The sequence below is a fragment of the Bubalus bubalis genome, chromosome 6, assembly GCF_019923935.1.
Source record: "Bubalus bubalis isolate 160015118507 breed Murrah chromosome 6, NDDB_SH_1, whole genome shotgun sequence".
Taxonomy (NCBI): Eukaryota; Metazoa; Chordata; class Mammalia; order Artiodactyla; family Bovidae; genus Bubalus; species Bubalus bubalis.
Genome location: NC_059162.1, coordinates 99258623 through 99270348, shown reverse-complemented (window position 1 = coordinate 99270348; position 11726 = coordinate 99258623). Strand labels below are relative to the sequence as shown.

At 54.7% G+C, this 11726-nt stretch overlaps 1 protein-coding gene across 6 annotated transcripts in view; it reads right to left on the bottom strand.

Moving 5' to 3' along the window:
* Positions 1-5911: 5911 nt before the first annotated feature.
* MKNK1 (MAPK interacting serine/threonine kinase 1) overlaps positions 5912-11726 on the bottom strand; it is a 43893-nt gene continuing 38078 nt past the window's right edge. For 5 of the 6 annotated variants that reach the window (XM_006052520.4, XM_006052519.4, XM_006052521.4 and 2 more), the window contains 4 exons: positions 10613-10807; positions 9793-9957; positions 8561-8604; positions 5912-7239 (listed from right to left, as the gene is read on the bottom strand). In XM_006052520.4, the coding sequence (XP_006052582.1) occupies positions 6990-7239; positions 8561-8604; positions 9793-9957; positions 10613-10807 (654 nt within the window). In that variant the 3' untranslated portion in view covers positions 5912-6989. The remainder of the gene's footprint in view (positions 7240-8560; positions 8605-9792; positions 9958-10612; positions 10808-11726) is intronic. The other variant, XM_025288807.3, reaches the window with a different exon arrangement.

The following is an 11726-nucleotide window of genomic DNA, read 5'->3' as shown; positions in this document are numbered from 1 at the left end:
GTCTCAGGGTCCCCACCTTGAGCGAGGATCTCTCCCAGGTCACCCCAGCTTACTCTTCCTCCCCTATAGGCCCCTGAAGCTGGAAGCCACTCTCAGGATTCCTGCCTGACCACATCCGGCCTTGGCTGCCAGAACTCTGGAGAGCTGGGCCTGCGCCCCGGGGGTTCGCCTGCCAGCCTCCTCTCAGGAGAGCTCCGCCTGAGCTCCCCTGCCCAGGACATCCTGCCCCAGGTCCCTGGAGCCTGCTTGGCTGCCACTGAGCTTCAGCCTATTAAAGTTTAAAGCAATGGTTGCAAGGGGGAGGGGGCCCAGAGGACCAGGCTTCCTCAGAGATGTAGGCAGCAGGAGGTGCTGAGTTATTCATGAGGTTGCAATGTGAGTTGCTGCCCACAGGCCCATGAGGGCAGTCAGCCCAGGTTCCACTGTGGGTCCTGGAAGGGGCCGGATGAGCCGGTGGCTTCATATGGGGCTCGGCAGCCAGAGATGTGAGGACTCCTGGCCGCATGCTCAGGACCCACTCTGCTGCTCCTTTGGTTGGAGGTGAACCCAAGGCCCCTGCTTGGGGACTTGGAGATGGGGACCTGGAAGGAGACCTGGGTGAGGAACAGCGACAGGGCCAGGAGGAGGAGAGGGGGAGGGTCCTTCCATGTCCACTCTTTACCCTCACCTTGGCCCTCTCTGGGCCCCAGGCAGGGTGAGGACGGTCTCTTCTCAAGTAGGTTCCCTTTTAGTTGCAGAGGGCTGAGAAGGGGAGCCCCTCCAGCTCCCCTTGGGGTCCTTGGCGGGGAGGCTAACAGGAAGGAGCAGTGGTGGGGGCAGGGTGGGAGGAGGGGTTGGCAGGGGCTGGGTTATCAGCAGCCGGGATCTGGAGATTGGCACGAGGCTGGCGCCTCCTGGCCTCCAGGCTGAGCTCTGTCCGGCCTGTCTGACCTACTTGCAGGGTCCACCAAGTGAAGGTCGGGCAGCGGTAACCCACTGCAGCCCGGCCCAGCCCTGTCCTGTACCCTGGGCCAGCCCTCAGCACTAGCTGCATTCTCTGGCCCTTTATGGATCACCACAGTTCCCGGGGTCCCATCACCAGCCCCAGTGGCCTCTCTTTGGATCGCCTGTCTCTCCCCTCCATGTCTACCACCTGACATAGCCAGACCCAAGGTCTCTGGCCTCCTCCTGCCTCCACAGCCCCTGGCCGCCTTCTCCTCTGTGGCCCTTCTGCTGAGTGTATGCATGGCTCCTGCCGCCTGGAGACCCCTCATCCTGCAGGACCCTGCTTGGGCAGCCCCGGCTCTGAGGAGCCATTCCTGACGGCAGCTGGGTGGTCACGTCACCATCAGTGAGGGCCACCTGTCCCTATTCTCTGCCTCTTCTGTAGACTGTGAGCCCCTTGAGGGCAGGTTCAGGGACTGAGCGCCATTGAATGGCTAGAGGGCACCTGGTGTGGGCTTCCGGACACAAGGACATTGCTCAGGGAGGTCTCAGACCTGCACAAACATCTCGGATTGATCGCAGGCACCATGGGAGCTCTGTCTTTAACTGGAGGCTTTCCTGGTGGGGATAGAAGCCTGGGAAGACCAAGGTCATCTGACTGAGCTTCAGCAGAGGGAAGGCCCCGCGAGGAAGCTGGAGTGAGACCTCGGCAGGGCAGGTGTGAACTCAAAGGTGTGGAGAAAGGAGGGTTGACCACAGAACACCGAGGGGCCCCTGAGCCATGCTCCTGGCCCTCGTTTGGGGAAGCCCCTGGGGGTGGGCATCTCCAGCCACAGCTGCAGCTGCCAGCAACCCCTCTGCCTCTCACCAGGATGAGGTCTGATTACTCCTCTAATTAGGCATCAAATGACGGCCCTGTCTCGTCACACGTAACTGATCCCCCACTGACTAGTTTTAGAAAGAGCCATCAAAATAATTGTCCATGGAAATGTGTTCCTGAGACATCAAGCTCTGGGAACCCGAGCACCCCCTACAACGCCCTTGGCCCCCATTAAGTGTTTTCATAACTCTGGCTGGACGAGGCCTGTCCAGCTCTTCTCCCGTTGTCAGGCTGAGGGTGATGCGTGCACGCCATCAGCAAGACTGCGCTTTGGTTCCACGTCTCTGAGGTGGGAGCCTCGCACTGTGGGCCTCGCCTTGCTCATCTGGTGAATGGGGATGGGGATGGCAGGGGAGTTGGGGGTGCCTGTGCATTGCGATTTTCTGATTCCAGAACACTCTGGTCTATAAAAACTGGAGACAAGTTCTAAATTAGAGATTTTCTTTGACACTGTAAATCCCTCCGGGCAGAGAGGCAGAGCAGAGACTGTGGAGGAGTGACACATAGAGCCATCCTCAGCGACAAGATCACAGAACCTCCCAGCTCCTCTCCAGAACAGATGGGGACGAGACACGGGGAGGTGGACGGACAGCCCAAGTCCACAATGGATTCTGGTGTCCAGCTTCCCTGCTCAGTTGGGAAGGGGGCCAGCACATCTCTAAATTGTTTTCTCTGAGGTGGGACGAATTGGCAACCCCACCATCAGCGGGAGACATTGTGTTCAGAAGACTCAGGCCAAGTCCTGCATGGTTCCCTCGTGACAGGAGTGTCACTAAAGGCCACTGCAAATTTATGACATCTCCTATTTATTCACATTGTTCCTGGGGTTCTCAAGGCAAGAATGCTGAAATGGTTTGCCATTCCCTTCTCCAGGACTGATTACAAATGGAGAGATGGGAGACTTGCTAATTTTTTCCTGCAGCAATTTTGGCCGTACCAGCTCTGAAAAAGCAAATGTATGCTTGCCCTTGGGTGATGCACTTGCTATCGCAGGTAAATAAGATGGAAGCCCAAGGCTCTAGAGCCTGACCACCCCACATTTCCTCACCCCTAAGCTCAGAACCGCCCCCCACCCCCCGAGCCTGGGTCCTCCAGGCCCCTGGATCCAGAGTGCGGCTGGGCCTTGGGTTACCACTGAATTCTGTCAGAAAATCTCTTTTTCTCATGGGGAGGGTTGGACGGGGCCTGCCTGTGCTCTTTCCTTCCCAGAAGCATGAAGTCCAAGAGTGGCATGGGGTGGGGAGGAAGGGTGGGTGAAAGACGTCAGCTTGGTTTAGTTCTGTTTATTTTCCTTGAGGGCTAAGGACCCTGGAAAGGAGTGTGATTAATTCACTGATCCCCTGGGGGATGGGCAGCTTTCCTGGACTGTTCAGAGACTGAAGTCAGGGAAGCGGCTTCCAAGGCAACTGCTACCATGACAACAAGTGCCAACTGTTGGGGGGGGGGACCTTGCTTCTCACTGCTCCCCTCAGACCTCAGCAGCTGCAGCAGCTGGCATGGGACCAAGGCACCGCTGATCACTGAGCTGGATCTGGCGAGGGGCAGTCAGCCAGGAGGGAGGAGGGGCCCTCAGAGCTCAGGCAGGTGGACCCTCAGAGGGAGAAAGACTCCAGCACTATCCCCGACCCCCCATGGAGCTCAGACAGGAGTGCTCAGTGTCCTTGAGAATCAGGACGGGCTGGGGCTGAGTCTGGGGCATTGCCACCCTCTCCTAAGGGCAGCCAGTGCGTGAGCATAGAGCTGGGACACTGGCTGCCACAGTTCCAGGTTCCAGAGCCTCACTTAGCATGTCCGCCTTGCCCCAGCACAGCCAGGCACAGGGCCTAGTCCCTGAAAGGGCAGGAGACTTCCCAAGGTCACCAGTGAAGTGACAAAGGAAGGACTAGAACGCAGGGCCCCTGACCCCCAACCTGGCTCTTCCCCTGGCGTGGCAGCTGCCCTTGGGGGACAGGGACCCTGGCTCAGAGGGACAGAGCAGAGTGTCAGCAGGAGAATTCCACAAAGGGCCAGAGTCAGCCCCATGTGGAAAGCCCAGACCCATCTCCACCCACACAAGAAGCTTTCCTCATATTTATCACTGGGGTCCAGTTGAGCAATTCTGGCCCAGGAGACAGTAATAACTACAACTATCACAGCTAACAGGCTTCCCTGGTGGCTCAGAGGTAAAGAATCTGCCTGCCAATGCAGGAGACGTGGGTTCAACCCCTGCATTGGGAAAATCCCCTGGAGAAGGGAAATGGCAACCCACTCCAGTATTCCTGCCTGGGAAATCCATGGAGAGAGGAGCCTGGTGGGCTACAGTCCATGAGGTTGCAAAAGAGTTGAACACGACTTAGCGACTAAACAACAGTCACAGCTAATATTTACTGAGCACTTACTATGTGTGCTTGGAACTGCTCTAAATACTTTACATTTATTAATTTGTAACTTCACAACAGCACCATGAGATAAGCATTAGCTTCCTCAGTTTCTTTCTGGTTTAAGGAACTGAGACCCTTGGAGAATTAAGTAACTTGCCCAAGGCCAGTAAGTGAAACACCTGGGATTTGAACCCAGGCAGCACAGCTCTGGGCATCAGGTCTGTGGGAAAAATTCCACTTCTACCTTCCTAGCTCTACAGCTGTGGGCAAGCTGGGTTTTTTTTCCCCTTGCTCTGCTTGGTTTTTCATGTTAAGTGCCATAAAATAGCACTTTAACTCATGACTGCTGAGAATTAAATGAGATGCCTGTGAGCTTCTCAGAAAGTACTCAGTAAGTGCATGAGAATGCCAGCAAAACCAAAGTAGGCACAGTGGTTGGGAGAGCAGAGCCATGGACAAGAGAGACCTTGCCAGGTGCACCCAGTGGGTAGGATGGGGGAATACTTGGTCCAGGAAGCTCCCGTAAGTCACACCCTGCTGGGCCAACCTGGAGAACTGACCAGAGAGGGGTTGGAGTCTAGAGACAAGACTCACACCCTGGTTCCCAGTCTCCAGGGGCAGGGAGACTTAGGGTCAAAAGGCTCAGAGTCTGTAGGCCTGTTTATCCAGCCCATCCCACGTTGGGTAGATGAAGGGATGCAAGGACGGCAAGGGTTCCTGCAAAGAAATGACCATCATCAGAAAGTACGTCCTCGTCACCACGGAGGGTTCACAGTGCAGAACAGCTGGCAGCCTGGCCCATGACTCGCCCCCACAGCAAAGAGCCCTGCACCCCATCTCAGCTTCCCGCTCTCCCAGGGAGAAGAGCTAGCAGCAGAGCCCAGTCGACTGCCCGACACTCGGACCTCCCTCTGCCACCTCCTTGGGAATTTTTTTTTGAAAATTTATATCTTTAAATGTTTAAAAAATTTTTGATTATTTATTTGGCTGGGTCAGTTTCTCATCGCATCATGCAGGCCTTTTGCTGTGGCACATGGACTTGCTAGCTGCGGCACATGGTCAGGAGCGCCTGGGCTCAGTTGTGGCAGGTAGGCTTGGTTGCTCTTCAGCATGTGGGATCTTAGTTCCCTGACTAGGGATCAAATTCACATCCTCCTTGGGAATTTCTAAAGGCCCTTCCCAAACAGCCCTCTGAGTCTGGTTCTGAGGATTACTAGGGCAACGGGCACAGAAGCCCTCTGCTAGACAAACACATGGATGGAGGTGCCGTTTTTCTTTGTTGCCAACTCTGGGAGGACAAACACAGTCCTGGGCACACAATGGAGCCTCGAGGAAGGCTCAGTGCTGCTTCAGACAGAGGGGACTCTGCTCTGCTTGGGTGGGTGGGCTGGGCTGGGGACAGGGTATACCTGTCGAAGTGCTCTTTGAGGTTAGCTTGCGTGAAGGCTGCTGACACAGCCTCTTCTACCCGATGGGAGATCCTAAAAGGCAGAGGCTGCTTCCTACTTCTCTCTGGGTCCTGGCACAGAGTGAGAGACTGACAGATGGTAGGTGAATTTCATTTCCTCACTTAAAAAAGAGAAGCAGTGATCTCTCCTTCACCTTGTGTCATGGATCCAATGAAGTGCTGTATTTAGACGTCTTGACAAGAGGCACCCCACCCCCTCGGCTAGACTCAGCCCCTCTCCAGAAGGCCTGTCTCCTCTTCAGGACTGCAGGTGAAGAAAGGACCACCAGGAAGACACCAGAATTGAAAACAGTTTTATTAAAATAAGTGCAATGTGTCCTTGCACCATATAAACATGACATATGCAAATCAATTTTCTTGGGTAACTAAGCAGCTCAGCTATCTGATGCTGGATATGCCTCTGTGCTCACCAGCAGCAGACACCACATGGCTCCAACCAGGGTGGCTGGGCAGCCTCCAAACTCGCACCACATCAGGCACAGAGCTCCTCACTGCCCCAGACCTGCACTGCCGTCTGCAACAGGCCTGAGGGAGGAAGCAGCAGACAAACTGGTCTCTAAGTCACTCATTGTCTGAACAGCTTAAAACCAGTTAAGAGTAACAGAAATAGCTGATTAACATCTTCCAAATGCATGGACATTCAGGAGAGAAGTGTGAGTGCCAAGAGCTCTGGAAAGTCCATGGGCTCATAGGGGGAGTTAAAAGTCTCATCTCTGCTGGAAGAGTGTGGTTAAAAACAAACAAACAAAAAACCCCGCATCTTTAAAAACAAAATAATACTGACTTTAGCAGCAACCCCAAACAAGGAAGAGGATGATAAATGAGGGACACATTTTGGTCACAGCAAAGAAAGATTATGTGCTTCTCTGCGCCATCGACTGGAAGACTGATCTGGCTTCCTGAATTGAGGGGATGGCTTCGCTTAGCCATGGGGGAGGACGTCCGGAGGACACATGAAGGTGGAAGGACCGCCAGAGCGGGTGACAGTGCGGCGAGAGGGAAGAGCCTCTGTCAATGGACGCTTCTCAAGGCTGGCTCCCCGAAGGCCGCAGCCCCAGCCCTACAGCTGCCTGGCGGTGAGAGTGGGCTGGATCCTCCATCCACAGCGGGTGAGCAGGTGGGCAGAAGCCCAGTAAAGAGATGTCCCTGCCGCAGGCCATTATGCAAAGTGACAAGTGATTGCTTTCCTTTTCAAAGACGACCCTCCCCCGCTTTGGAAAAAGCTTTTTCCTTGAGGACTCTGGGGACAGGAGGATGAGAGCCTTCGTGGAGGAAAAGGCCTGGACGGAGCTGCACAGCAGGCCTCTCACAGGTTTCCAGGGTGGCAGGGCCTGGCAGGCCTGGGGCCCAGAGTGGGTCAGGGCGCTGGCATTGTGGGTGTCGGGCTGGGTGGCGCATCTCCACTGCGACCTGCCTGGGCCAGCGCCCTCCGTCGGGCCAGGCGGGACTTGGAGGGAGGGGAGAGCTTCACAGAGCAGAGGCCCTCAGCCAGCGCCTCACACTCCTCGGCCAGCTTGTTCTGCTCGTTCTCCTCGTGCTGAGACAGCTGGCGGTTAAGGGCGATGGCCTCAGCCGCGAAGAGCGTCAGGTCCATTGTGCTGCTATTCCTGCAGGGATGGGGGAGAGGAGCACGGAAGAGAGGGAGGCAGGGTTCAGCAGGGTCCACTGGCCAGCTCCTTGACACCCGCCCCAGCTGCTGCGGTTCTGTGCTCCCACTGGACTTTTCCGAGCTGGCACAGGTTGCTCTTCCCAAAGAGATTCTTGCTTGGGTTTGGAATCTGACTCACTGGGGCTAGAGAGGCTTTGAGCCTCAAGGACAGTAAAGAGCTGGGACAAACGCTCCCTTCTATCCAGAGCCCCCTCTTCTGAGCTCTCAGGGCTCTGCACACAGCTCTATCAGAGGAAGGGCCACGGCACATGAAACTCACCCACATACATCCCTCTCCGTCAGGATAGGGGGCTCCAAGAGCAGGGGCTATGCCTTTACGTCTGAGTCCCAGAACCTGGCTCTGGGTTTGCTGAATCAGTATTCTAAGCTGGACCTGAGGTTTGGAGCCTCAAAGATTCTGGATGCAGCTCTACAGAGTCAGGGAGGAACCCAAGTTGGACTCAAATGATTTGTGACTATAAAGTGAAAGACTTCCCTGTTTAGTTCTGAGAAACTGGCCAGGAGGTTGACTCCCAGAGTCTTTAGCCCTGGCTCTTGAGGAATAGGGAGTGCTCATTGGGAACATGATCTGGTGTTAAAAGGCACTAGCGTCAAACGGATCTGATTCAAAGTCTCACTCCCTAGGCTACTGGGTGTATGCGTGTGTGCTCAGTCATGTCTGACTCTTTGCAGCCCTATGGACTGCACCCTTAAGTTAACTTCTATTCCTCAGTTTTCTCATCTATAAAATGGGAGCAATAGGAACATCCCTCTTTTAAATTTATTGTAAAGCTTATGGGATACAACACATGCAAAGCCCTTAGTACAAAACCTGGTGGGTGGTATTTCTTATACAGTGGCTGTTATTATTGTCTGTCTAGTAGTGTATATGACTCTTGGTCCCTCTGCCTTACCCGGCCCCGGATTTCTGCTACTTTTAACAACCCCCTGCAGTAGAAGGAAACCTTGGTGTGCTTTGGGCTGTAAATAGTGATTTCCAGTTATGAATCATGAGGATCCACAAAACAGGTTTTTCTTCTGCAAACAGCCTAGGGAGGGATCTTAAAGACGTTGGGGCAGGGGAAACCAGGTGGAAGAGAAGAGAGGGAGCAGATTTACTGTAGAGGGAGACAAGGAAGAGAAGCGGGAAGAGGGAGGCCAGACATCTGAGCTTAGAGATGGACTCCACGTCCCCCACCTTGGCCCCAGCATGGCTGAGAGCTTGAAGGAAAAGTTAAAGCCAAATGAGGAAGGGAGTTGAGTGTGACAGGAGCATTTACCTCTGGAGGACTTGCGGCGTGGGGAGTCCCCTTTCTGGAGCTTGCTAGAACGGGAAGGACAGATGTGTGGGTAAGCACTGCCCCCTCTTTCAAGTGCGGCCCCTACCCAAGCCAGCAGAGGGGGCAGCTTACTAGAGCTTCGGGCCCAGAACAGGGACTTGCCCAGGCATGCAGGCAGTCAGACCTTCCAAGGAGACAGCAAGCAAGATACAGCACCCAACCCAGCTGCCTCTGCATGGAGAGCCCTCTCTCTCCCTGGTGAAGTCCTAACCACCCTCAGAGACCCCAGCTCCAGGTCACATCCCCGTGAGGCATTCCCCTTGTCCTACTGCCCCCCAACCCCTGTCCCAAGCAGAGGTGGGTCTTTGTCCTGTGGTGCCCTGAGCACTTTAGATAAGCATCTGCCATTCTATCCTCATGTCCCCTTGGTTCCCTCTCCCCATCAGAACATGAAGATAGGACCCTGGTCCTGCTCCTCCCACTACTGCCAGAGCCTGTCATGTGGCAGATGCTCAGTATAGACAGCAGCTCTTGGGTGGCTGGAATTAGTCACTTGGAGACCCATGAATTGGGTCCCCACTTGTAACTGGGGCTGGCAACCAGCCCCAGGGTCAAGGGCCTGGCAGACCAACGAGACAGTAAGATCACAGGAGGTCTGGCAGACCCCTTGGAGGGACAGGGTCTGCTATCATGATTAACTGAGGAGGATGCTTAACAATGTTTTTGAGTGAAAACTTGGATCCTTCCTTGGGGAAAACAGCAGCATGTGCCTCTCAGGAAAGCTGCAGCCAGACCCCAGCACCAGGAGGAGAAGTTATGAGCCCCCAGTGCAGCCGCACAGCAAGCAGGGTGGCTAGGCCCTGCTTCTGCACACTCTCAGGTAGTGGCACTTCTGTGTAAGTGGCGGTGCCCCCAGCCAGGCTGCTCCCTGGACTGTGTGCCTCTGCCAAGGGTGGGAAGCATGTGGCGAATCTCCCAGAGGCTTCTGTCCATTCCAGAGACACATGGGTCACCTAGGGGCTTAGTGTGTGGCCAAGGTTAGATCCAAGTCAGTGATATCTGTAAGGGGTCAGCATGGGGTGAGGTCAGAGGTCAGTTCAGTTCTCTATGCACAGGGGATGAAGCTGCCATCTGACTCCCCTCAGCTGAGGTCAGCCACTGGGATGTGAGAGCTTCCTCATGGTTTTGCTGCAGGCCTGAAGAGGTGAATGCCCTCTCCTTGGGTAACTCACCCCCTGCACCCATGGGTGCTGAAGAACTTGGGCAGCGCTCAGTCTCTGCTTTGCATCTCGGACCAGGAGCTTGGAGATGAGGTCTTTGGCCTCGCTGGAGATGTGAGCCCAGTCCTTGTCAGGAAACTCATACTTGCCTTTCTGGATGCTCTCAAACAGCTTGTTCTAGGTAAAGAAGATTCCTCCTGAGGCCACACCAGCCAGGGGATGGGCAGGGTGTACCTGTCATGATCTGATCACATGGATCCAATCGCCCTCAGCTGCAGGTGCAGCTGGTGGCCTGGGTAATTCCCACCAGGGCTCCTTCCCCAATCCCTCCCCTCCCCTGAATTGTCAAACTGCACAGAAGACCCTGGGTGGTTACAATGGCTATTCTTCTTGGGTGGCCAGGTGGGCGGCTAGTGAGGAACGAGCAACCAGAGAATGGCGCCCAATTCCTTAGCCCTCCATCCAGATGCCTGGGCTCCTCTCCCCTCACCATCATCCTTATCCATCCTCCTCCTCCCTCGACATACGCAGCTGTTACAAACCTCCTGTCTTCAATCGTCTTGTTCCTTCTACTTGCATTTTGTGCCTCTCCTCCCCTGGGTCCAGACTCTGCCCCTAAGACTCACTCAGCTCAGGAGTGATCTTCTCTAACAACCTCCCCTGAACTCCTCAGTGGCCAAGGGCCTGATTATCTCCATCTCACCTGGTGGCTGCCCTTGGCCAGAGAGGGACAGGGCACGATCCACCTGCTTCCGGATCTGGCACAAGCACCGAGCCCTGTCCTGCTTGGCCTCCCACAACCCCCTGACCCCGCAGCGGGCCCTGGGCTCACCTGGCACACTGTGCAGACCTCTCCCCGGTCCCAGCCACAGTCGGCCCCACAGTGACCCACAAAGGGCGGGTAGCCGCTCAGCATGATGTAGAGGACCACGCCCAGGCTCCACAGGTCACAGCGCTTGTCATAAAAAGTGGCCTCGTCCGTGAAGACCTCCACCACTTCGGGGGCCATGTATTCTGCAGAGCCGCACTGTGGGGGCCAGACATGGGGAAGGGGGAATGGCAGAGAAGAGACGGGCTCAGTCCAGGAAGAAGACTGTGATGGGACTTGAGCGAGAGGATGGAGTTGCAGAGGAAGAAGCTGTCAGGAAAGTCAGCCAGAGAGCTTGCTAGGTGCCACCAAGGCACTTAGAAAAGCTGGGTCACTGGACATTTGACACCTGAGTCCTAGCATTCTCTATGATCCACAGCCCGGTTAGTTCCAGGTCACCCCTCTGATCTTCTCAGGTCCTTCTGCAGTATGCAGAGACCCCTGGTCAAGAAGCTCCAGGCATCTCTCCCTGCACTGGCTCTCCGCACACAGTCACACAGTGAGCAGGTACTTCCATGTCCCAGGAGCACAGCTCTCGGAGGACAGCCAATTCCATAAAGCAAGGATTTCTTAAAGTGAAGTCCTGCCAAACCTCCCTGCTAGCTTTGAGCATTCTATAAGAATTTAGAATTAAGACACCATCAAAGCTAGGAGAGCTCTTAGAACAAAGCCAATCTCCTCAGGTCTCCCATTTATGGAGGTGAAACCAAGGACTAGAATGGGACGGGGGTTTGTTCAAGCACATCGGTAGCAAACTAGGACAAGAAACCAGGACTCCTTCCTCCCATCCTTGCACAGAAAGCTGCTGATAAAAACAAAATAAATTCCTTTTACTCCCCTCTTCATTATTGCAGGCTCACTGGGAGACAACCCTCCTCCCAACTCCCAACATACAAAACTAATTTGGTGGGAAGATGGCGAGTGCAGAAAGGACATTTTCTTTGTTATTGGCAATTAGAGTTAATGACTTTGAAAACAGGGTACCTCAGTGTGGTAGAAGCTAATACAGAAACATCTCTAATAATGTTGCTTAGGATGAGACACGGGCATATTTAATCACAAGTCTTAAAAAAACATT